Consider the following 27,155-nt stretch of genomic DNA (forward strand, 5'->3'; position numbering starts at 1 on the left):
GAATAGTGCTTGGCACAAACCTGGGGTTCCAAATGTACCTGATGTAAAGGATCCGTAATTTGTGCAGTGTATCTAAGAAGTAATTGCATAGCACTGATTGACATAGTGTAACATTTCTCAGCTTGAAGGCACCATATTCCCCTGCGGGAAGAAATCTGTAATGCGGTTGGAAAGAGCCCCTCTTCCTCTCTTCTGAAAGACCTACAAACATACGACACAGCAGCTGGGTGTTGAAAACCTCGGGCTGGGAGTTCAAGGTTAGAACTACCCATTCCTTCATTTATATAAAGAAAACTGTTAACCTAAATGCCATCAGGTCACCTCAATGAAGATTACTCAAGAGACAGAGTACCAAACAAAGCACACCTACTGCCAAACCCCAACGTGAACTTGTTCATTCCCGGCTGTACATTCAAGGAGGAATCTCAGGATCTCAAGCTCATTTGCCTACATTTACCAAATGGCACTAACGCACCTTTCCATTTGGCGGAGTTTACTATTACATGAGTCAAGTCAGGGGTGAAAGGGCGGGCCTACGCCGGCCGACTCCATCTTGTTCTGTGTCCTTCACCTAGACCACGCCTCCTCCCCTTGAGTAACCTCCCGCTCACCCGCTCACCCGCTCAAACTTCCTGATCAAAACATACCCGGTGACCTGTGTAACAGGACACCGACCCTTCCCCAGCCAATAGGCTGAGGCCACAGCTGTTACCTCACCAACTGCCCCTAGGCCCCAATAAAACCTTTGTGCTTTTGAAACTCGCTTTCTCTCCCCAGGATCTCACCGCTGTGTCAGTGCAGGTAGGGGATTGAGCTCAAGCTAGCTCGAATAAAGGCTCTTTTGCTTTTGCATCGGATTCGGCTCCCTAGTGGTCTTTGGGGATCATGAATTCTGGGCATAACAGGGGGAAGACAAAACATATGCCAAGACAGGAAAACGTACTCCAATTATACATCATTTCCTTTCAAGGGTAAAAATTTTATTTTTGAGGAACTCCATACTGCACATTTTTAGCAAGTCACGTAAGAAAGCAAAAATGTTATCCTCCCCTCATCCTAGAAATAAATAAGAAGGGCAAAAAATTTCTTTTTAAATCACGACACTTGGAAGTTTAGCACCAGCATCCAAAATGAACAAAAAAGGGGAAAAAAAAGCATTTACTATATATTTCAGATTTCTTTGGTTGGGGTTCTCCCCATGTGGTATTAATATTTCTTCTTTCAATTTATATTACCAAAACAGTAAAAACCAGGAAAAAAAAATATAAACCTAGTGGTTGCTGAAACTGGGGAGGTTGCTCTCTCGTCTTGTGTGCAGGCATTCCCGGATCTCAGCTGGCTAGGAAACTTGGCTGACATTTTCCTTTCATAGTTGTCTGTTTCATAAAGAATAGTAAACGTTCTAATGTCCACATCTTGGTCATGACTCTTCCACGTTATTGCTTGCATGTCTCTTTGGTGTTGGTAAGGTCACGGTCTGCTCTGTGCTTTCTTTTTCTAATGGTCATTAATTTCCTTAGGTCACCTGGAAAAAAAATGAAACCAAACTCAGAGTGACAAAATGACCAAGAGTTTAAGAATAAAAAGGCAAAAAGTATGCTTTTCGTGTAATTCAGGAGACAGTATTTCAGAAGGTCTACACATAATCCATTCTCGCATCTACAGATCTGTAACCCTACACATTTAATACAACATTTGTGTAAACCTGAACATTCAGTACATAGTAAAAATTTTATAGAATTATATGAAAGCAGGTGTCTGAGGGGCTCAATCGGTTAGGCATCTGACTCTTGACTCCGGCTCAGGTCATGATGTCACAGTTCATGAGACTGAGCCCCGAATCAGGCTAACAGCGCAGAGCCTGCTTGGGATTCTCTCTCTCTCACCCTCTCTCTCCACCCCTCCCCTGCTCATGTGCACTCTCTCTCTGTCCAACATTTCTTTTAAAATTATATAAAAGAAAATTACCATCAGGACGCCTTTTCAAATAAATGATACTACGGCATCCATAATTCTTCATAATTATTTTGGTGGTTGCACAATATCTCCTAACGTGAACAAACCCAACAATGAGCCACTTCCCAACGTTAGACAAGTTATAAATAGTACAAATATTTGTTGCCCTGTACTTTGGATTATTACCTTAGAAGCAATACCCAGAAATAACGTTACTAAGTAGAAGGTTATAGCCAAATGACTGATACATAATTCTAAGTCAGTTAATGCAAGCAAACTTAAATAGGGAGTTTATTTCTATGATACTGTCCACACAACCTAGAGATAAAACTGAATATTCCCAGCACAGCAAATGTCTACCTGGTGGAAGGCTGTGAGTTTTACAGCCTCTTTTAACTAAAAGCGTATTTTTTATTTAATGCAAAGGACAACAACCAAAAAATATTCAAAAATTTAAGCCCCAGGAGTTAGTAGGTGAAAAACCCAGAAAGAAAACAACTATGGCTTATAAATTCCTTTAGGAGTGGCTCTACAATTGGGTCAGTCTAGTTCTATTTCTACCTCTATACTGAAAGCTTCCAAGATCTTTACCAAGAAAACAGAAAGGCAGGAAACATCAATAAAGACAAGCTAACCTTTACGGGGAGGTTATGCTTCACCACGCCCTGATTAAGCACCTTACACATGTTATCTCACTAAATCTTTGCAACAACACTTGGTGAGTAAGTCTAGTTGGTATCCCTGTTTTACCAGCAGCAGACATTGCTGGGGCAGAGAATAAACAAACTGCTCAGTATCACCCAGCAAATGAGTAGTGGCTCCCACACTGAGTACATAAACCTCTTGGCTCTCGCTCATTATACTGCACGGCCTCAAAATCAATTATGTTAGTTATCAAAGGGAGAAGGGAAGGAAAAAAATACTCTAGTTTATTCTGTAGATCAGTCTCCTGTTCAAACTGGCCACTAGGTGTCACAAAAGTAAAACTTTCAAAAGTTAAGAGGTATTAATATTAAAAATTATGTCTATAGAGAAAAAACATGACCATCAATAACTGTCAAATGCTTATGCCCCCCAAAACCTAGCAAAGTAAGGTCAAATCCCATATTTAACCACTAAAACTGCTCTTTTTCCGGAGTCCTAAAGGAGATGACGGCTGATCCAGATGAACCACAGAACTGGCCCAGACTGAAATCAACAATACTTAAAATATCAGGGGCACCTGGGTGACTCAGTGGGTTAAGTGTCCGACTCACGTCATTAAGCTCAGGTCATGATCTCATGGCTCGTGAGTTCGAGGCCCATGCCAGGCTCTGTGCCGACAGCTCAGAGCCTGGAGCCTGCTTTGGATTCTGTGTCTGCCTCTTTCTCTCCCCTTCTCTCGCTCATGCTGATTCTCTCTCTCAAAAATGAATAACATTAAAAAAAAAAAAAATCAACTCTAAGGCCCGGGCTGCCCGAGCTCTTACCTGCTGATGGTGAAGGTGCCTGGGGAGCCTGGTGTTACTCAGCACTGCTCTGCTCGGTGGCTGGAGCGGGGTTCTCAGATGGCGCTTCGCCTGCCTTGGTCTAAGTAAGACACGAAACAAAACCACAATCCGGAAATGAATTGACCCGGATGACAATGGAAAGTTCAAGACTAAAAGGTCTCAAAAGTTGGGATCTTCCTGCTTACGAAGGTAAATCACTCTGCAAAATTAACTATCCTTAAGTGGGAGTCAAAATTTAGTATCAGAGAAGAACGGCCAATAAATGGCAACTAAACACCACCACTCTCCACAACGAAGTCTCTGATACACAATTGCTTTTAATACTTGCTTAGAGAGACCTTCCTCTCTGTAAATGCTGTCCTACGTTCGGAGAGCCTTCAACATTTTAATTCTGAATCTCCATTAGTATGCATAATCCTTTCAGAGAATGATAGCTAGTTGAATTCAAATGTTTGTTTATGTTATGTACAGGGCATTCTTTCTCCATAATATATAGATGCATAGATCTTAACTAAAATATTAAAAATATTATATTATCTTTCATATACAGATTATATATAGAATACCTATAAATGCTACATACATATTACCTTAATATATAAGTAGTAGACATTTATATGATTTGTAAATATAAATACATGTGTAATATAATGATAACATAAAATGTTATATATATGATTGCCAGTTGGCAGGTTATCAAACCACACTTAGGATGGAATACTAAATAAAGTTTGACGTGATTAAGGATGATGTGGCAACATCCCCTTCCGGCTGGTTGGATTTACCTCTTTGCCATCTTGTGAAGGAGCATTAGGAGGACGGGGGCGACGCCTGTAGTTGTATGGGCGCCGGTATCCACGGCGAGCAGATGGCTGGTTTGAACCATTGGCCGCTTGTTGGTTCTCTTTATCTTCAGCCTCTCCAACAGCTGGGGCAGGTCGGGGGCGAGGAGGGCCTCTAGAGCAGAGAATGCAAAAGAAAAGAGAACAGTGCAACAGGACAGGGGGCCGCAAGAATAATCTTTACTTTTGAAGGTTAAGAAGTCAAGTGATCGGTATTTATTGCTAGAATACACAGGCTTGGGGCGCCTGGGTGGCTCAGTCGGTTAAGCCTCCCTATTTTGGCTCGGGTCATGATCTCACGGTTCGTGGGTTCGAGCCCCATATCAGGTTCTGTGCTGACGGCTTGGAGCCTGGAGCCTGCTTCGGATTCTGTGTCTCCCTCTCTCTCTGCCCCTCCCCCGCTCACACTTTTTCTTTCAAAAATAAACATTAAACAAACAAAAGAAAAAGAATTATACACAGGCTACTGCAGCAAATGGAGCAGAGATTTTGTGGAAAAAAGCCTATTTTCCCACCATTTTCCCTCTTCATCTGAATACCTATTTGTAGTGAATAAACACACTCTGGACACATATCATGGTCCTGCCAGGCACTTGACAGGCACAGATAGTAAAATTATAAAAGAAGAGTGGCTCCTGGTACCTGCCCTCCATGAACTGAGTTTAGTGGAGCCTGGAGGGATTAAACACGGAAGGAACTCTAACATTACTCCGTGCCAGAGTCTGTGCTGGTATGTTTTTGGGTTAAACATTTAATTTCAATGCTAATTCTGTACATTGGATTTCTAGTGAGAAAAATCAAGTGGTGTTGAGAGGTTAAGTATTTGGATGGACCGTAGAGAAATGCTGCTTTTTACAGGTCGAAAAAAGTCAAATGTAACTTTCCCAAGATCACACAGCCAGGGATTGACCGGGATGGAACCACTGTCTCCTTTCTGTTTTTGTTAAAGCACTTCTGTGAAACCTCTTATTTTGGAAGTTCTTAGTATTTAATCGTTAAGAGTCATTATGTCTACAACTGGAATGAATCCTGTGAGGAAAAGGACACAGACTGGCATAAATCCTTTCCCAAAATGATATATTCTTCTTTCAATAAACCCATGTTGCCAAACCTCCAGGTGGTATAAATATTGATCAGGAGTGAAGGTCTACTTTCTTCACTTACATCAAGGACCAGGAAAAGGAATAGGAAGGCTTATGATACAAAGAGCTTTAAAAGGTTCTGAGGGAGTCGAGCTCAATTCAGTTTTCACAAGGCATGAAGCACAAAAACCTACTCCTTCACTAATATGAATACCATTGGTGGTGTGGTAACAGTATCTAATATTTACTGAGGTTTACTATATATATATATATACACCAGGTACCGTTAGCTTAGATTTGTTAGTACTTTTAAAAACTGTAAAATATTCCTTAATGTCCATTTTTATAGACCTGGTAAGTAAGTCTTAAGAGTCCAGGAACCTCCCAAAGGAGACACAGCTACTAACTTCAAGGTGGGAACGTACACACAATTTGATCTGTAGCCTGACTTAACCCCCAGACTGCCTTGGTGATGGGACTATTCAGTACCCCACACGCTGGCTGGCACTCACTTCCTCCTTTCTCTGGCATGGCCACTGAACAACGACCCATCAATTAATTTTCTGTTTGTTTCATTCAATAGAACAAAAAAATTAATATTCATCTATACCATATCACAGCTAACCCAAAAAACCAATGGTTTTGCACAAGGATACCAAAATATTTTGTTAAATAGGGGGGACATGTCCCATGGCTGTTGGAAAACACACTGCAGAGTCCCTCTAATCCTTAGACCTCCAGTCGAAGCAGCCACTTCTTCCAATGGATCTTCCAATAATAGATCCATAAAACAGGCCCCCAACAGTCTCATCCATTATGCTGTCTCTCTTAAGTCCTTCAACTGGCTGTTAGGGAGCAATGTCACATACCTCCGGTACCTTGGGCGGTAAGTTGGGTTTCGATGAACCGGTCCCTGAAGTTGTGTTCCCTCTGGGACTCCCTCCTTCATCTCTCCAATTTCACCAGCCTACAAGAAGGCAGTCAGAGCCGAAAGTCAATGTCATACTACCAGACAGAAGAGACACAGAGCACACAGTTGCATTCAGATTTTTTTTTTAATTTTTTTTAATGTTTCCTTATTTTTGAGAGAGACAGAGCGTGAGTGGGGGAGGGGCAGAGGATGAGGGAGGCACAGAATCCGAAGCAGGCTCCAGGCTCTGAGCTGTCAGCGCAGAGCCCGACGCAGGGCTCGAACCCACGAACCACGAGACCATGACCTGAGCCGAAGTCGGACACTTAGACTACTGAACCACCCAGGTGCCCCATCAGATTTTTTTTTTTTTTAAGTAAAAAGTAAAATGCTTCATAATAAAGCTGAGAACCCTCAACTTTAACAGTGAACTGTTCAATGATTTAGATCTTTGTGAATGATAGGAAAGAAAAACTTACTTCTACTACAACAGTCTTTTGTGTGTCACAGAGCTCTTAGTCTTATTTGATAATACTAATTTAAACACTTTGAAATGTTTCATTCATCTCTTAACATGAAAAAAAAGAAAAAAGGACCCATTATTATAAAAGAAAAGAGAATGAGGGGCCCCTGGGTGGCTCAGTCAGTTAAGCATCTGACTTCGGCTCAGGTCATGATCTCGCAGTTTGTGGGTTCGAGCCCCGCATCAGGCTCTGTGCTGACGTCTCAGAGCCTGGAGCTGCTTCGGATTCTGTGTCTCGCTCTCTCTCTGCCCCTCCCCTGCTCATGCTCTGTGTCTCTGCCTCAAAAATAAATACAACATTAAAAAAAAGGGGGGGGGGCGCCTGGGTGGCTCAGTCGGCTGGGCGTCCAACCTCAGCTCAGGTCATGATCTCATGGTTCGTGGGTTCGAGCCCTGCGTTGCGCTCTGTGCTGACAGCTCAGAGCCTGGAGCCTGCTTCGGATTCTGTGTCTCCCTCTCTCTCTGACCCTCCCCCGTTCATGCTCTGTCTCTGTCTCAAAAATAAATAAACATTAAAAAAAAAATTTTTTAAATAAAAAAAAAAGAAAGAGAATGATAGGCTACATTTGAGCAATGAGAATCTCTTCCCGCTTTCAAACTCAGATCCACTAATTCTATGAACAGGGTATCCCTTCAACCATTAATGGTTTCTACATTTAAACGTTTTCCCACACCTCTTAACACCTTTGCTTCTGACTGCTTCCTTCCATCTCTTTGCATTTAATTATAATCTTTTAAAAAATAAAATCATACTTCCTTGATGATAAACTTATTTCAAACTGGGGGTACAAAATTTATTTACTGTGGAACTTCCAAAGGAAAAGACAACTAAAAACAAACAAGAAAACCCACCAGACATCTCCAAAATTCTTTATAACACAGCCACATCTTAACCTTTTTTTCTCAACACTAACATCCTTTACTTCTCCATGTTACACCAGGAAAAGAAAAGCCATCGGCAAAGGATTTCCACATTCTTTCACTCTCAAATCTACCCACCTACGTGTTTGCTGTCATTTTCTTCTCTCTCCTAACCCTGGGTAAGTGGTCTATGCTCATATCCAAAGCCAACCCCTCTCTCACCTCCTAGAACACTTAAACTCTCTATCCCTCCTCCCCTTCACTGTATTCTTTTCCCCCCTTCTCTACTCCATCATTTCCATCCAGGTGCATAAACATGCTGAAAGGGCACCCATCTTTTGCAATTCTTACAATATAATCACAAACTTACAAAACAGTTGGAAGTACAAGATCTAATCCTCAGGCCCGGTTCAAGTATCACCAGTTGTCCCAGTAATGTCCCTGATGGCCAAGACCCATTCAGAACCATGCCTTGAATTTAGCTCTTTGCCTGAAACAGTTCTTCGACATTTCCTTGGCTTTCGTGACCTTGACGCTGTTAAAAATTAGAGGCCAGTTATTTTATACGCTATCCTTCAGTTTGGGGGTTGTTTGGTGTTTCCTCATGATTTAGCTCCTGTGTATCTGGCAGGGAAGCCATAAAAGTCACACCGCACCCTTCGTGTCGCATCCCGTTGGGCGGCAGATGGTTTCAATTTGTGCCGTTACTGACAACGTTCAAGTTCAGAAGTAGTTAAGGTAGTATCTGCCAAGCCTACTCTGCTGTATGTTTACTCTTCTCCTCTTTGTAATTAGTGAGGATTTGGAGCAGTACGTTCAGAGTGTGTAAATGTTTCATTCCTCATCAAGTTCTCAATATATCCATTTATGTATTTATATCTGCATAGACTCATGGTTTTCTATTTTATTCAATGAGTTATAATCTGTTACTATCATTACTGGCCAATGGGAACCCTTTCAAACTGGCTCCTGTCCCTCTGACATGTCTCCAACATTCTTTGAGTACTTTCTTGCGTTTTGGCACAACAAGATGTTCCGGGCTCATATTGTACTTTCTCTGGCCCAGCTCTGAAATCAGCCACTTCTCCAAGAGAGCTTCTTTTTATTGGAGAATGGTATTTAGAAACAAAACACTGGAGGACAGGTATGCTCAATGTTATTAAGGAGTCACTGATTTCAGGCCATTTCTGGAGACAGAAATAAGGAACACACATATACAAATACATATATGCACACACACAGCACGAGTTCCACATATATAAACGTGGGTATATGTGTGTGCACGTAGAGCATACTTGATCTGTCCACCTATAACGGCTTTCACAAAGTTGTTGGTGAAGAGAGGGCTTGGGAGGCCAGGAGAGAACTCACTACATCTCAAAATCAAACAAAAACAAAAACCCTGCTCTGACCCCATAGCCTCCTCCCAGCTACTGCCCCATTTGAGTTCCTTTACAGACAGACGAAAGGAAAACCACCACCACTAACTAACCACCACAGAAACCTCCTCAAAGGAGAATAGGAGACCTCTTCTCCCTCTCTTGAACTCATGCTAATCAGACTTTTGCCCTTACCGGGCCACTAACTCCCAAGTTACCAACAACAGGAATCCACTCGCAGTCTAACTCCCTCCTCTCCTCCTCAGTATTTGACACGGCATCTCCTTCTGGAAATATGTTCTCCCTATCTGCTCCTTCTCATCATCCCAGACTCTTCATCTTCCTCATCTTAGAGGAAGCTGGTGTGCCGAGGACTCAGTCCTAGGATCAGTGTTCCACCTACACCCACTTTGGAGTTCATCCCATCCTGCGCCAGACCTTTCAAACTCGCACCTGGTCTCGTCTGCCCTCCTCAGGCTCTCTTCGGCCTCTGTCCCTGCCCTTCCCTCGGCCATTCGTGGCTTCTCCCAGGACCTAAAAGACTCGCTCCCTCGCTTCACGTAGGTCTCTTCTCAAACATGAGCCCAAAGACTTTGTAGCCACCTTGTCTAAAATTATACCTTCCTAACCCGAGCCGCATATTCCCTCTTGGCTGCGTTTTATTTTTCTGCCTACTTACTTCACATCTCCACTTGGAGGTAAAATTTAACGTGGGGGGGGGGGGGCGGGGACCGCGGGGGGGGCAGAGGGGGAGGGAAGATCTCCAGATGGTTTTCACCTTTCCCCTAAACCCAATCTTTATTATTTTCCTGTATTTGCTTAAATCAAAAACCACAGGGGTATCTTTTATGCCTCACACCACACATTCACTCCATCATCAGATGCCGTCACGTCTAGGTTTAAAATATTGCCAGAAGGTGACCACTGAGCACAGCCCCACTGCTAGTACTCTCATCCACAGCAGGACCATCTCCGCACAAGGGATTATAGCAGCCGGTCTCTCCCACGTCCACTGCTGCCTCCTGTGGTCTAGCTTCCATAAATAGTCCGATGGGCTCCTAAATATGTGTCTTCCCTGTTGAGATCCCTTCACTGGCTTCTCATCACATTTGGAGTAGGTCAGCAGTCCTTATCAGTCTACCAGACATGCTCTATCTGCTCTAAGACATCGCCCTAATCTCATGTCCTATCCCCCTCGGCCTCACCCACACTGTCACCACAGGAGCCTCCCTTTAGTTCTCTGAACAGGCCAAGCTGCTGCTTCCTCAGGAACCTTGATCACAAAAAGCAGACAGGAAAAGCAATTAGCATGTGTGAAGGGCTAGAGTTTACTAGAACTGTGGAACGGGAAGAGCATTAGCAGAGGCTGAGTTTGAATCCAGTTCTACAACTTTCTGCCGCAGGACCTTAGGTACAAGTTGCCCATTTTTTAGAATATGAAAATCTCTTCATTTGTGACAACACCAACAAAAATATGGAAACCACTGCCAATTTCATAAAGCTACAGGGAAGACTGAACAAGAACGGATTTCAAACGTCTGCCACTTCGTCAGTGCCAAATAATTCATGCTCCCTTTTCTCTATCATACAGTTCTTTTCTCAGAGACACAAAATGTTGCTATTAGTTCAGTAACCGATTCGACTTAATTTCCAAGCAGAAATTAAATTCAAATTAAGCTAGATAGGTATTATCTTTGAAAAACCAGAAGTCGTGTGGTCACTGATGTATCATGCTATATCATGTCCTTTGTACAGAAGGGAAATTCTATTGGTCTGTATATTATCATTTTTTTTCCCCTGTTGTGTCAGTTTCGGTTTTTATACGGTAAAAAATGTTTCCAAAGACTTTTCTCTTTGACCTCAATATTTAACATCCTAGAGATCTCACTATACTTTTAAACCATTAGCCTAGCTATTATGGAAGAGAGTTTTAGGGACTTTCATTTGATGCTCTTGATTGCCTTAAGCAGACTTCTTTAGTGTCTGAACATCCAAGCATGGGATGTATTAGAAAGATTCTAAAAATACTGAAGGAATCTAAGGACAGCTTTTATTTCATATATGGAATGGGTAAGATAGTCAGCTCAAGTTAAAACAACTCCATGTGATTATCAGAATAAGCACATGTTTTTCAAAACTAATTTTCAACCAGCTTCTGCAAACGATGTTCTACATAGCACTGAAGAATCCCTTTGCTCTGAACCTTCAATTCCTAAGGTAAAATATACTTTATTTTAAACCACATAGAAAAGAATCGTGTTCTCAAAAAAAGATACGTGCGGATGTGCAAAATACTAAGAAAGATTATTTCAGGAAAGTACTACTAATGCCCTAAAAATAAATGTGTATTACAATCTCCCTGACTCTTCCTGTTCTCATTTCCTAGAAGCCCAGAGTGCTGCCCTAAAGAAACCTACTATGCCCCATGTACCCAGTCTCTCCATATATGCAAGTCTACTCGTTATTTTTAGCACATTCGTCAGGGACAGCTGTTAAAGAGTAGAAGAGAAATAACAAGAAGCAATGTAGAAAGAACATAGTCATGCATGATGGGATAAGAGATGGGTAGCAAAGAACAGACTGAACATAATGTTCAGTCAAAACACTTCGTGGAAAAACAGAAAACAAAAACCAAGGACACTAAGAGGAAAAAGTTATAGCTAGTGGTAACAAAAAATCATGTCCTATGCCAAGTTTTCCAAGTTTCTTGGGGAACTGCAGAGTTGTTACAATGTTTATCGATTATAGGTCAGGTTCACAATAGCTCTGTCAGTATTTTTCAGCAAAAAAGGAGAATAACAACTCATCAACAATCCCCATCTACATAGCTTTTCTTACTAACACCATCTCATGCAAATTAAAAACTCTATAGATTTCCTCTATCCTAAGACACCGAGCTAAATATCTTCGCCTTTGATTTAATCACCATGACCCCATGGAAGAGGCACGTTATTATGCCCGTTCAATGGATGAGAATTAACTCAGTTTTTGCAAAAGCTCACAGACTCAAGTTGGCAGAGACAAGATTCAAATCCAAGTCTGCTGACTTCAGAGTTCAAAGTCTTAAAACGCATAACCACCTGTCTCTCTACTTTAAACTGTCCCGTGTTCCCCAGGGTGCCCAATTACGGGCATGGCTCCTGTGGTTATGCTTTTGAAAATGTCACTAGAATGGCTGCTCCGAAAGAGCAGACTAAAGGCCTCGCCTCACAGCTTTTGGAGCATCAGGAAGCCACAAGCAAGGTCTGATTTCCGGCAGCTGGTGTTGGAGGAGGAGGAGGAGGAAGAGGAAGGACGGAGGGGTGAGGACGGCTGAAGAAAAGTCCCAGGTGCAATTTTACCTGCATTCTGTTGGGATGGGGAAAGACCCGTGAGCGACGGTCAAAGGTCTGTCCCACGTGGTAAGGCGGGAACCGCCTCCGGTACTGAGGGCGATACTGGGGGCGGCGCAGCTGACTCCGGGCCCCAGAGAACTGCCCGTCAGTGGCAGGGGGGTCAAATCCTTCACTGCTGCCGCTCCCTTCCTCCTCCTCCTCCCCAGCGTACTAGCAAGCAAAGAAACAGAGATTCAGAAGAAGTTTCAGCAAGGACAGAACCAAAGAATACTGCTCAGGATGAATATCACCAAAGGAAAAACAAAATCTCCCCCAAAGGGAATAATCCCCTCTATTATACGGACAAAATGCATTTAACCCAGGTTATCGTGTGATTACCTGGGATAAACTACATTAAGATTAAAGTCGATCTGGGCAGATAAAATATTAAGAAGCAGAAAAGCAAAAGCAATCAATCTATAATGAATTGACAAGTCATCTCATTAGAATTGGTGAATAACGGTGGGGCTGGGGAGGGTGTCTGGGTGGCTCGGTTGAGCGCCCTGCTCCTGACTTTGGCTCAGGTCACGATCCCAGAGTCCTGAGATTGAGCCCCACGTAAGTCTCTGTGCTGAGTGTGGAGCCTGCCTCACGTTCTCCCTCCCTTCCTCCCTCCCCCTCTGGTCTCTCTCTCCCTCTGTTCCTCTCCCCCACGCATGCTCTCACTCTCTCTCTCTCAAAAAAAGAATTGGTGAATCATCAGTTGAACAACCAAAGAAAACATGTACAAGGTTGTTAACAGTTTAATAGCTCCAGCTAATGTGTGTCTCCCAACATCTGCCATCCAATGGGGCAGAGTCAGGGCAAAGCAAGAAAAAAAACATTGTGTGGTGTTAACAGTTTTGTACTAAGAGTCCCACCTTCCTAGAGCCGTTCTCAAAGTGTGGCTGGGGTCTCCAAAAACCTTTCTGAGGCAGGGGGCGGGTACCCAGTTCAAACGATTCTCAAAATGGTGCAAGGATACTATTTGCCCTTTCCACTCTTATTCTCTCATGGGTATATGGAGGCTCCAAACAGCCACAGGGACACAGAGCCTCTTAGCTGACTGAATGCAGGAGATACGAAAGCCCAGCTGGCTTCTATTAAACCTAATAGAGATCTGCAAAAATATGAAGCAACACCACTCTTCTCACTCAATTTAAAAACCTAGTTTTCAGGGGCGCCTAGGTGGCTCCGTCGGTTAAGTGTCTGACTTGAGCACAGGTCACGATCTCACGGTCCGTGGGTTTGAGCCCTGCATTGGGCTGTGCTGCTTCAGATCCTCTGTCCCTCTCTCTGCCCCTCCCCTGCTCTCTTTCTCTCAGAAATAAACGTTAAAAATATCAAAAAATAAATAAAAATAAAAGCCTAGTTTTCATTAAAAATGTTATTTATATTTATGTGTAATGAGCTTATTTACAATCAATTAAATATCTCTTAAATGTCTGCTCTAATTGCTAACAGATATAAACACACATAAAACCTCTGGGATCATCGATAATAATTAAATATACAAATGGGTCCAAAAACCAGTCAGTTTGAGAACCACTGACTTACAGCATGATTTTCTTTATAGGCTTTGGAATAAAGTTTTAATGGTACTTTTATAGTAGTAAGTAATAGATACAGGCAGTTTCTAAATATAGGCCTTATTAACAAAGGAAACTACCGACCCCACATTTTTTCCTATATTTAAGATACTATATATCACATACTAATATTTTATATAAAAACATAAATAGCCAAACATCCCTCAAAGAATTTATTTCAAATCTTACACTAAAGGATATAGATAGGCGAATACAAAAGGCAGTCAAGGGAAGTAATTATAGTTTTCAAAAATGAATAAATTAAAAACTAATAAAATAATGACCCATTTCTTTTGGGGGTGAGGGTATTTAAGATTGAGAACACTCCAGAATCAGCCACACGGGCAACTAAATTCCCAAAAGGTGAAAGTTTCAGCTATCGCCTCCAGTAATTTCAGAAAAATCCAGCCATTGTATACTTCATAAAACCTGTACCAGCTACAATCTACAACTACGTAACACATATTAGCATAAAAAAGTAAAAAAGAAACATTAGCATAGAAATCATACACCAAAATAGTAAGTGTGAGACTGCATTATTCTTCTTTTTAGGCTATTCTATATCTTTTTGAGTTTTATACAGCCAAATCTTTCATTAATTATCTTTCCAAATAGGAATAATGGCATCACCCTTGCCAAACATGCTCTTGAGAGATACTCAATAAACTGTCAGGATGTCAGGACATCCCAATAAAAAAAAAACAACAACAAAAAAAACCTTCATTTACACGTACTTTCAGGATTTTGAAAGTTTTCTTTCTAAGTATCTTTCACACGCAGGACTTTGCAATTTCCAGCTGAGGAGGAAAGTCTTTAAGGAAAAACTGCTAACGTTTTTCTACCGCTTTTACTTCTGAATTCACGTAATAATCAAAATCCAGTTGCCCCTTGAACAACGAGAAGGTTAGGGGCACCAACGCTGTCAAAAACCCATGTGTTCGAACTCCCCCAAAACCTAACAACTAAAAGCCTGCTGTTTCCTGGAAGCCTACTGACAACATACAGTCAATTAACACCTCTATTTTGTGTGTTACGTGTATGATACACTGTATTCTTACAGCAAATTAAGCCACAGAAAAGACAATGTTATTCAGAAAATCATAAGGAAAATACATTTATATTCATGTACTGTATTTACCAAAAACACCTGCTGTCAGTGGACCCACACAATTCAAACACGTGTTTTTCAAGGGTCGACTGCCATCACAACCAGAGTTCTGTGAATCTGATGAACTTGGAAAAGTTAACATGCTATATAATAAATGCTACAGTAGCTCATTCCTACTCGCCACCTCCGGCACAGGTTTTTATTAACAATCAAACAGGAGGGGCGCCTGGGTGGCTCAGTCGGTTAAGCGTCCGACTTCGGCTCAGGTCATGATCTCGCAGTCTGTGGGTTCCAGCCCCGCGTCAGGCTCTGTGCTGACAGCTCGGAGCCTGGAGCCTGTTTCGGATTCTGTGTCTCCCTCTTTCTCTGACCCTCCCTGTTCATGCTCTCTCTCTCTGTCTCAAAAATAAATAAATGTTAAAAAAAAAAAACAAAAAACAATCAAACAGGATAAGGGGGGCACCTGGATGGCTCGTCGGTTAAGCGTCCAACTCCGTTCAGGTCATGATCCCAGGGTCGTGGGATCCAGCCCCACCTTGGACTCCTCACGTTGGACTCTTTACTGAGTGTGGAGCCTGCTTAAGATTTTCTCTCCCTCTGCCCCGTCCCCACGCATGTGTGTGCTCTCTCAAAAATAAATAAACTTTAAAAAAAAAATCAGTAAGATAAGCAAAACACGGGTATGAAAAATACAAAACTAGATGAGGGGATGGGAAGATGGGTGAAATAGGTGATGGGGATGAAGGAGGGCACTTGTCACGATGAGCACACGGTGATGTATGCATCTGTTGAATTACTAGATGATACACCTGAAACATGTTAATGTAACACCTATGTTAACTAACGGAAATCAAAATAGAAACTTAAAAAGAATAAAAATAAAATAGCAGTAAAATAAAAAAAAGAAAAATACAGAAAGAGAAAAATAAGAGGTCATCAGGTAGCTAATAAAAACCAATCTGGGGGGGGGGGGGGCGCGCCTGGGTGGCTCAGTCGGTTAAACATCCGACTCTTGATTTCAGCTCACATCATGATCTCACAATTCATGAGATCAAGCCCCGTGTCAGGTTCTTCCCTGACAGTGTGGAGCCTGCTTGGGATTTCTGTCTCCCTCTCTCTCTGCCCCTCCCAGACTCATTTGCATGTGTGCACACTCTCTCTCTCAAAAGTAAATAAACAAACATTAAAAAAAATCAACTTAGGCAGGGTGTGAAGATGACAGAATGAAGAGGGAAAGCATTAAGGTAAGTGGAAAGATATAAATCTATCAAAGCATAATAATAAATCATTCTCATTTTGCAGACTTTCTTTTCTGGTGACATTTTTCAAAAGGTTTCCTCAAATGATACGCAAAGTCATAGTCTAGGGCTCACAAAGCATCTCGAGTCTTACTCTGTAAGTGCCAATCCCAAGTACTAATTCTAGAAACCTCAAAAAATGACTCAAATTTAACAGGCTCCTCATGACCACAAATGAATGGGATTCTTTTTGGGTGCCTTGAGCGTGCTTCAAACTGAGCCTTCTAAGTAAGCTCCAGACAGACCCGGTTGTAAACCCTTTCGCCTGGATTGTTACCAATTTAGAGAACTAAACATCTGGAGTATCACTTACTGCTTCTTTACTTTAAAATAATGGGAAAATGCTACGCTGAATAAACCAGCTACTTAATCGAGGTAAATTAATACTTCTGCGGTCAGTGCTGGGTTTTTTGCCTATTCCTGAGCTATCCCCCATTCTCCTTGCCAACCAAACACTTCTTTTCTTAGAGGTCAACAGTGCTGGTGCCAAGAGATGAACCGCGTTGGGCCAATCATGGAAATCCCATTCCCCTTTGCCAGTGAATGCCACATGACCAGGTTCTGGCCAGATAAAAGAGCCAAATAAAGAGAAAGCCCTTTTGACGACCCTGGCACAGCCTATCTTAATTAAGCCCTCCCTCTTAAAAGATAGTTGTCTGTTACTTGCAGCCAAATACGTACAAACGGATACAACTTCTGAATGGCAAGTTTCCGAAGAGACCTGTGGCTGTGGATGAATTCTGGGCACTACAAATTTCCCTTCCCAAACCAAATCATTCTGTGCCTCCGGGAGGAGATACATTTATCTGCTGCAGGTATGTATACTTCATTCTACACGTGAAAACTCTTTCGGGCACTGAGACAACATACATTACGGGGAGGCCCACGGCGTCTGCCATAGTAGCCACGTCGGTAACGGCGCCGATCAGCAGCGTAACGGCTCCCTTCCACGGGAACGCCATCCGGTCCAGTCACATTGGCTGCTTCTGCACCCTGAGGAAGAAGACAAACAAAGACGGCCTCAAAATCAAAAGAAGCTAACTCAACTAACCCCTTTCACCCCTGCCCCCGATAAAAAACCAGCCTGGGACAGTCAGAATGTTAAAGCTGGCAGAACGTACCCACAATTCCTACCGTGATCTCAAATACACACCCAAGTCTTAATAAGATCAGCAAGGTGCTTGGTGTCCTGATTATAAATGTAGTTTCTTTGCTCACACAACCTAAACTCTCCCTTCTTGTTTGGTTATGCTAACTTCAAAAACGGTATGTACCTCTTTAAAGAACACACACTGGTAAATGTAATGCGATTGTGAAAGAAGTAATGCTAGACCAGGAAGAGTACTTCTCCATGGGAAAAAAATGAGATGTTATCTTCCTAGAACAACGCTGAAACCTAGATTATTCTAAGAGGCACTAAGAGAACAGCTCTTCATGGGCTCGAGTGGCTCTGTCCAGCACTGAGCTATTGAGAGGGAAACTTCTCCCATCTCGGCAGCAACAGAAGAGTCCTGGATTGAGTAAGACATCGTTTCCACAAATGTAGTGCTGCTTTAGACCGTCTTAGTATCCTTCAAACACACTCAGCGTTCTTATTCTCTTATGGACAAAGAGATAAAATAATGCTTCAAAAACATAAAAAAAAAAAATCAGACAAAAGAGATTCAAAAGAATATATTTCACATTCAACATCTATTTGTAAAACCTCAAGTTCTGAAAACATATGAAGGTGAAATTAACCTGGCAATACAAAATTTTAAGAGTTGGATGGGATAACAGAGATCATTACAGGTCAGCATTTGCTGGTGGATGATTTGAAACTCCAGGTTTGCAACACAGCTGAGGGATCACATTAGTAAAGAAATCATTTAAGTTTCTGTATTAAATAAATGTGGAGCCTGGGTGGCTCAGTCGGTTAAGCATCCGACTCTTGATTTTGGCTCAGGTCATGATCTCTTTCTGCACTTTCATCGTGGAGCCTGCTTCGGATATTCCCTCCGTCTCTCCCCCCACCCCCCACCCCGCCCCACTCATGCTCTTTCAAAATAAATAAATAAACTTTAAAAAAGATATCTTTTTCACCAAAGCAACTTTTATCTATTTGTAATATTATAAGTGTTATGGGGCACCTGGCTGGCTCAGTCTGTGGAGCATTTGACTCTTGATTTCAGGGTCATGAGTTGGAGCCCCATGTTGGGTGCAGGGATTAAAAAAATACTACAAAATTTTAATCTACACTGGAATATACATTTGGTACCGAAATAAAATACGTCCTTTAACTTTTGAAAAATTAGCTTCTCCCTCTATAACTAAATAGGGCTCTTCATCATTTATCAAGTGAGAAATTACAACCTCCTTTTATAATCAATCAAAGAACATTTATAGCGGTATTCAGTAATCAAAAATTTTCTACTTAAAAGTCACTTCTGTCAAAAATCCAAAATAAGGTTAATTCATAAGGGGCTGAGAGACCACTCACTATGCAAGAAAACCGTGTGCCAGCACACTTCGATACCCAGCCACGATAGTCTCACCTTCTCCCCCTCAACCACATCAAACTCTACAGTTTCTCCATCTCCTACACTGCGCAGGTACTTCCGTGGGTTGTTCTTCTTGATGGCAGTCTGTCAAGAGAACAGAAAATTCTAACTGAAGAGTATGTCAATATTGGCCACAGATTTCATCTCACAAGTTTACTGCATACGTTATTACTTTTTGAAATTACTCTCCCACTCACCTGGATCTTCAAAACAGTAATAAAAAACAAAACAAAACAAAACAGAACAAAAACACGGCAAAACTATGTTCCGCGTTTTCTTAATTTGTGGTATCCTTTGAAATTCATCTTGGTAGGTGGATTCAACAGGATGTGCAGTTAGTACCCACCTCCGTTACAGCCTGATCATGAAATTGGAAATATTAGTTCCCTCAAGCTATTAGGCATCCAAGATTTAGACTGTACCTCTATGGGTGAGGGGAAAGGGGGGATGCCTTCATGAAGTCCTGCTTAACACACATATATTTTTTATTTTATTTATTTATTTTTCTTTTTAGGTGGAGAAACTATCTACAGACAAGAGAATCTCAAAAAGAATTTTAAAAGGAGCGAAGGAGAGGAGGGATGATGAAGACTAGAGAAAAGGAATTTTAAAATGCCAGGGGGGATAAATACACCTGATGGAACACACAAAATTACCTCAGGAACGAAACATTACTGATAATCATAATCTGGCCTCTTCTCCCCCTTCCTCCATTTTATGGAGAAGGAAAACAATGAAGCTGGTAAGGGATTTTGCTGAAGACATGAAGATACAGCCTGCAGGGGGGGGGGGGGTGGGTAGGCAGGGTGGGTAGGGGGAATCCATATCCCTGCACTGTATCCATGATATTTATCCAATACTTTCCCCATCACACCATTCGTATCTCACTCATCCCTACACATTCTGTGATAATACATTAAAAGTTTAATGGAGATGCTCTGCTGCATGAAACACCTGCACCTCAGTATCTGCGTATGAAAAGGCCTCCCCTTTTGAGTCAGTGGCGGGGAGAATAATTCCTGCAAAGAATTTCCATTTCTTTAGCTGGTATCTCTAAATAGTTAAAGGGGCTCTGAGTTTCTATGGAACTAGGTCAACCTTATTTTATAAAGCGATTAGGCATGTGTAATCCAGCCCTTCCCTTACTCTGAGTGGGAGGGAGGAGGGAAAAAAAGGAGCCAATGCCACAGAGACCTCACCCGCGGAGGAAGAAAGGCGGCTCAGGGCAGGATATCTGCGCGCAGTTAGCACATTCAGCCATTCCAAAAACAGCCCCTCCCTGCCCGCTCGTTCCCTTTTTCCTGTTCAACGGGGCAGGCCTCAACACATGGAGGTGACTCACCACGCAACCTCATGGGGGCTGGAATCAGGTCATAGACTTGCAGGCTAATGATGCTGGCCACCAGGACACAAACTTGTGAGGTCCCTATAATGTAGCTGTCAAACACAGACTGCTTAACCCCAAAGGTCTACCTATTAACCTCTAGGTATGAGAAGCAACACTTTCTTTCAGTCTGTTTTAACTTTAAAGGTCACTGGATCTCAACAACAACAACAACAAATCTCAAATTATCTAGGCACAACTGAAATACATCCAGTCAAGCAGAAACGTAAACAGCAGAAACCACAATAGAGAGCTTAATCTTAGATATTACTCTCCCCAGTCACCACTCCCACCCCAATTCGCCCACAACCCAAAACAGAAGGAAACAAAACCAAAGAAAACCAGATGCTGCTTCACAGAGCCCTGCAGGTAGGTACTGGTCTTAGTATCTGACTCTGTATTTTCCTGTTACACACTAAGCTCCCCACAGACTTGAGACAATTGGCTGGAAATTAAATAAATATACAAAAAGAACAACGAGGGCAGGCATCTCTTCTTTTAACCTGTATTGTAAAACGAGTCCAGGCTGCATAATGAAATAAAGAGCATCCTAGGCCAGGAATGTAAAGAAAGACAAAGACATCAGTAGCCAAGAAGCCCATGGTTCCCATATTTTACCCATCTCCTACATCTCCGAATCCAAAGGGATGTGGACCTTTTGACCCGGACATGTGCTAACCATGCCTCATTTTTACAGGAGTGAGGATTATCCCGGGCATTGGGGAGTTTTCTCATGTCCTGGCTACACACACCCTAACCATCTGCTTTGCTGCGCTATTTACTTCAAGTCAGAGCCACTTGGGGAGAAGAGCTTTAAACCAACACCCACCCAGGCAAAAGCCACATCAGTTCCAGCCAAACACGGAAGGGGAACCACAAAATCAGGAAAATAAGATGGTAACACGGGAACAGAGTTCTGCTAAGGAGTCAAAGGCTTTAAAAATTAGCAACTGGTCTGAGCATTACTTCGCTCGACTGCAAAAATAAAAGGCTAAAATGATGGGACAGAAGAGTTTATCTGCCGATCTTAAAATGTGCAAGTGTGCTCTCTTGCCAGAATAAAACCGTGCAAAGCGTTTAGAGTAGAATGATGGTTTACAGGACTTCATCTTGGAAAAGGGACACGAGCACATCACAGACACCCGTCTCTTCACACAGCAAATGTAGCATTTATTATCCCTCTTACCTGATGTACAAACACATCTTCTTTGGTGTCATTTCTGTTAGAAGACAAAAAGTTCACAAATGAAAGTACTAGATATGGGGAAAAACTTAAAAGAACAGATGTTTTATGAGTTTAGATCCCAAGACCTCAAAAAAGGCAACATACATCTTTGTTTCTCCTCAACTTAACTCAGAAGGCCAGAATCGGTCCCTGGTAAAAACTTCCAAACCTGCAAGATCCCCATCATACTCCTCCATATTACCACAGTGCTTAGATCCAAGTGTACAGAATCTACAGAAACATCCCTTCCCTCTCATCGCCTCCTAAATCACGTGGAATGTAATCAGAGCCCGAGATTTCCTTCCCAGTAAAAAGCAAAGCAAGACAGTAAAAGGACAGGGCACAGCTGTGAACTAGGCTCTCCTTACACTGAAACCTAAAACAGCACCCTCCCCACCACCCTGCCCTAACTCACCCCACCCCCCCCACCAAATCAGATAAGGAAGAAATTAAGGAATCTTTAAGGGGGGGGGGGCAAAGCGAATGACTGTATCACGTAAAAACATCACCAGACTGCCAACAGTCCACAGCTGCGTTCTCCTTCCTATAGGGTTAGAAGCTACCGTCGTTTAAAGAAAACACTATACTTTCTACGCAGGACTTGGGCCAGACCTGGGTTACAGATCTAGCTCAATTACTTACTCACTAGTTGTGTGACCCTGGGAAAGTTGCTTAACCAGTCTAAGACTCCATTTCTCCATCTGTGAAATTACAGATAGGGTCTCAATCGTCCTAAGGCCCTTCCCATGTCTCTTTTATCTCCCTCACCTTCAATTTTCTTTTAATGACTGGATGTTTAAAAACATGTCATTTATCCATAATCTGGAAGTGTATTTTAATTAATATTTAATAACCACTAGCTTAGAAAGGAAAATGGTCACAGTGCTTACACATCTTAAAACTTACTCCAGCCATCAACTGAAAACAAAATGAACAAAAAAACTTACACAAGCCATTTAAAAAGTCTGGTCAAGGATCTATAAACTGCTGGTGCCACAAAGCAAGCATGCATTTAAAACATGTACGGAGATACAAGCACGTACCGATTTATGAATCCATATCCATTTCTGACGTTGAACCATTTAACAGTGCCAAGGACTTTGGTGGCTAAAATAAGATTAAGCAGATAAATTAGTATCTGACCTACAAAGAGATAAAGCTCATATCGCTAAGGTCTTGATAGCATTATATAAAGCCTAAACATACCCGAGGAAACCATTAAAGGCTTAATTCTAAAATATATTAGGAAAAGAAAATGGAGCAAGGGAAGACACCATAGGAAAATGCTTTCCAGAAGCCTACAGCTTTCTTCCTCGTTAAACGTTTCAGTACGGTCATAAGGAGTGGTCGGAAAGTCTATACATTTCTGCAATAACTCAAATTGAAAGACATCACGGAAAAAACAAACAACGTTCTTTACGATTAAAGTTTTCGCATGGAAAAGTTTTGCCGGTGCCAAAAAGAAGGGTCTAATGAAATGAGAATGTAGACAGACGAACAAGGTCAAGTACCAATGACCCTAACACATCACTTTTGCACTTTGAGATTAGGCAAACTTTAGTAAGTGAAATAGTAGCTCCCTGTTACTAGCTAATCTACAAAGATGTAAAGTAGCTTGTCCAGCCGCCAGATGGGGGCCTATCAGAGGAGTCAAGAGTAATAATAGAACTGATGCTGTCTCAACCCGTTCTGTACTCACCACCCCAAGACAGGAGGTAACAGGCCTTTCCAAACCATAGTGATGAATTTGGGCTTCTGTTTCATTGTTTACCCTGCTCCCTGCAGTTGGGGAGAGTCAAACTCATCCTTTTTTCGGTGTTCTGGGTTTTGTTTTTGTTTTTACAAAATCTCCCTCTTTAACTTGAATGTCTCTACTTTCCATCGCTGAGTAGGGCCCTTTCTGTACCATGCCAGACTTCAACAGAATTGAAGAGAAGGAATCTAAATGAACAGGATGGTCCTATAACTTGTACTTTGTACATTCATATTTATGTCAGCCGTCGAGTATGATTTGAGAAGACTCCTTTGAATCACTTGTGAATGTCAAATTCAGAACCTCTAGGAAATGCCCATGTCTAAATTCAGGAAATGCATAAAGCGATTATCAAGACTCAATGAAACAGGAAATCTGACAATACAGTACCTAACAAAAAAAAAAAAAAAACGCTTAGAATGAAAGCAACAGCATTAACTGTTACTAGGGCTGCTTCTCTATGACATACAAACTTTATAACTTCCAAGGATAAACAATGAGGATTCAGTTTTCAAATTTAAGACTAAACTAGTAATTAGGACTCGTTTTGTTGTGGACAGAGCCAGTTCTGAGTTTCGCTATATTGATATGCTTAAGGAAGTATTTTAGCTCTCTTTGTAAAAAGAAAAAAAAAAAAAGGAAAGAAAAAAAAACCCCAGCTCTATCTATGCCTCCAAAGTCATTCAGAGCCCATCACTGACTGAGCAATCTCCAGCTCTAATTCCAAGTGAGGAAGATCTTTCCAACGAAGAGACTGAACCTTTGGAATGTTCGGTTTTAAACCATTTAATTAGAAATTAGAAGGTCAAGGAAGAAAGAAAAAAAAAATTATGTTTTAGATCTAAATGTACACAGAGGAGCCCATTTTTGATAAACCATAGGCTTTTATGTCACACTTTTAAGTTATTTCAAGTGATAGAGTTTTTGTGCCTCCTGTCATTTGCCCCAAAATTAATGACCTAGGACAATATAAAGACAGGAACTCTTTTAAAGGAATAATCTTGATTAGAAAGGCAATACTAACAGAACAGCAAAAAAAAAAGATGAAAAATGGTTTTCAAGTCTAACTTCAAACCAGGCTGAAGGCTATTTTGACTCCTCAGTGTAGGTTTTTAAATTTTCCTAATTCCACCAACACTCCCAACAATTTCACAGGGTCAAACACATTCATGCACACTTCTTGCTTTAAAACCATACCCTCACGTCACATACACAAGGAGGAAGGGGGGACAGAGGAAGACCATATGGCTTCCATAATGTTTATTAGAAGGAAAGTTTTCTTTCACCCGGGGAAACCACTTTCTCCGGCCTATGGCTATCCACTGAGGCTAAGGACTGTTTGTAGGAACTCAAATGAAGACTCTAAAACCAGAATTCCATTTCAGTCAGCACTGTGCCTGGCACATTTTAGGCACCCCTGTGTTTGCCTGGCAGAGGGAAGGAGATGGCAGGACACTCTGGGCAGGGACAGCCAGTGTTGAAATGTCATGTAGAAGGCCATCCTTCATTTTAAGAGTTGGGAGTTACAGCAGAAAGATACAAGACCTCCAGACTCATCACCTGGGATGCGGGAGAGGCTTAATAGCAGTTGGTGGTTAAGAGAATTAATTTCTCTGTTCATCTTTCAAGATGCCTGCTTTAGTTTAATATCCAGCAGTTCAGTTGAGATCCAGAAGGGTACAAGGATCAAGGGAAAACCTGCAAAAGTTCCTGTCCACAAAATAAGTTATCGTTAAGAGTATATCTTAACTCTGCTTTGGAAAGCGGGAGGCTGTCTCTCTCACTCTGCACAGAAGTGCTCCCAGAAACATTTGTTGGAAACAATAATCAGAATACTGACTAGACTGAAGTACCCCTTTAGTCCAGCAAAATAAGAGCAAGTTGTGGGGTTTTTTTGTTTTTTTTTTTAATTACTATTATTTTTTCTGAGAGAGAGAGCGCGCGCGCGCGCGCGCGCGCGTGCGCAGGGGAGGGGCAGAGAGAGAGGGAGAAAGAATCCCAAGCAGGTTCCAGGCTGTCAGTGCAGAGGAGGGCAAGTTTCTCTCTTAACCTACACAGGTTAGTTTTAGCATGCCGCTCCCCAGCAACTGAGAAAAAGCCCCAGGAAAAAAAAAAAAAAAAAAAAGGAAACCGGCCTCTCAAAGTAGGGAACATGGAACTGTTGTATTACACGCTCTTCACATTATTCGCTTTTCTTCCCACGAAATTGGGCAGGCAAGGCTCAGACAGATCAAACCCGCCCCGCCCCAAACACTGGAAATGTCTCCGAAGCATCCGACACCATCTCTTAACTTTCCTGTTTAAAAGAGCGACTGACATAGACACGCACCCTTTGGAGGGTTTCTTCACCACCCACCTGCTTCATAAACCCGCTTAAGGCCTCACAGGGCGTTCCAGAAGGGCTGAAAACGCTGAAGCAAGACGAAGCCAACAAGGACCACAGAAAACCATTCGAAGGCTCTGCCCGCACAAACCTGAACGAGACCTCTTCCCACCTGCTCTGCTAAGTTACAAGTCCCAAGATAAGGGTGTTCTGAACAAACGTCATACCCACGCTATCGACCAAGTTTTTTCAGCTGCTGCACCGAGCGCGTTCCCACAGTCCGGGAAGGAGAATACGCGTGAGCGATTGGTGAGCGCAGCAGTGGGCACGGGGAGGGAGGAGGACGTAGGACCGAGACCCAAGTTTCCCGGAGAGGATTGCAACACCCCTTCGCCGGCATGTGGCCGACAGAAGCATGGCGTCTTTCCCGTGCCCATGTGGGAAGGGCGTCAGGGACAGACACCTGAGCCTTCTCAGCAAGAAGCCTTTCCACCTTGCCCTGCCCGTCCTCCGGCCCCCACTTCCCCCGCCCCCCCCCCCGGGGGAAATCCTCCCCTCACCCCCGATCCCCAGCGAGGGCTCCACGGTGCCCGTCCCACGTGTCTGTCCCTCCCCTCCATCCACGGCCATCCCTGCCCTGCGTCCTCGCTCCCAGACCGCCGCTCCTTTCCTCTTTGGACCGAGGTAGCCCCCCCACTACGGGAAGGTGCCACAGTGCCTGCGCCTAAGGTGACAAAAGTCAAGACCCCAGCTCGCCGGCCCGGGACCGGGAGGGGCGCGCACCGGGCGGGGAGGAGCGCAGGGCGGCGCGCGCGCACCCGGGAGCCCCACAGGGCTGGCGGGCTGCGGCCCCGGGCGCTGGGGACCCCCTGCTGTCACTCCGGCGCCCCCGGTGGGAAACGCGGCGGGCGCTGCCCGCACGTGCCCGGCCGCCCGCCCCACTCGGAGCGGTCCCCACCCTCCGGGGCCTGACTCACCGAGAACTTTTTTCTCCGCGTCTTCACTGCCGGCGGGGGCTGAAGAGGCGGGGGCCGCGGTGCCCGTGGCTGCGGGGGCCGCGTCCCCACCGGGGTTTCCTGCGACGAGGGCGGCGGGCGCCGGGGCCGCGGCCTGGGGCGCGCCGCTGCCCACCGGGCTCTTGGGCGCGGGGTCCTGGGGGGCCGCGGCGGCCGCCTCCGCCGGAGCCTGCGGGAGGGTGGTGCTGGTGGAGGTGGTGGTGGTGGCCTCGCCCGCCTCGCTCATGCCGCCTCCTCTGCTCTCACTCGGGCACCTCGGTGGCGGTTGGTCGGCGGTTGGCGCGGCTGGAGGTCGCGGCGGCCGGGGCTCGCTCTCTGGGAGGCCGGTGGCGGCTCTCGCGGCGCAGGCGGCGGCGGCCGAGGTGGGGTCTCGCGGCGGAGGCGGCTCGAGCTCTCGGGCTGCGCGCTCGCTCTTGGGCTCCTCGCTCGATCTTACTGCCCCAAAAATGGCCCCGCACAAGTTTTTCTAGGCGGCGCACCGGCCGGGGAGGGAAGAGGGTGGGGAAAGTTGGCCTCGGAGTTG

The 27,155-nt window shown here is 43.5% G+C and overlaps 1 protein-coding gene across 2 annotated transcripts; it reads right to left on the reverse strand.

Moving 5' to 3' along the window:
* Nucleotides 1-958: 958 nt before the first annotated feature.
* On the reverse strand, nucleotides 959-27,155 carry YBX3 (Y-box binding protein 3). Of its 2 annotated transcripts, XM_047065854.1 has the most exons (10): nucleotides 26,594-27,155; nucleotides 22,584-22,647; nucleotides 21,502-21,535; nucleotides 18,926-19,015; nucleotides 17,262-17,384; nucleotides 12,385-12,588; nucleotides 6,240-6,337; nucleotides 4,232-4,403; nucleotides 3,426-3,525; nucleotides 959-1,525 (listed from the first exon to the last, which is right to left on the reverse strand). In XM_047065854.1, exons 1-9 carry the CDS (start codon nucleotides 26,856-26,858, stop codon nucleotides 3,460-3,462), a joined length of 1,116 nt encoding a protein of 371 aa, XP_046921810.1. In that variant the 5' UTR covers nucleotides 26,859-27,155; the 3' UTR covers nucleotides 959-1,525; nucleotides 3,426-3,459. The 2 variants fall into 2 exon arrangements, with proteins under 2 accessions (XP_046921810.1, XP_046921811.1); XM_047065855.1 differs by lacking the exon at nucleotides 12,385-12,588 and having other exon boundaries at nucleotides 26,594-27,096.

Source organism: Lynx rufus, unplaced genomic scaffold (genome assembly GCF_022079265.1).
Source record: "Lynx rufus isolate CCGP_SWC_20201006 ecotype Redwood Valley unplaced genomic scaffold, mLynRuf1.p SCAF_7, whole genome shotgun sequence".
NCBI classification, from domain to species: domain Eukaryota; kingdom Metazoa; phylum Chordata; class Mammalia; order Carnivora; family Felidae; genus Lynx; species Lynx rufus.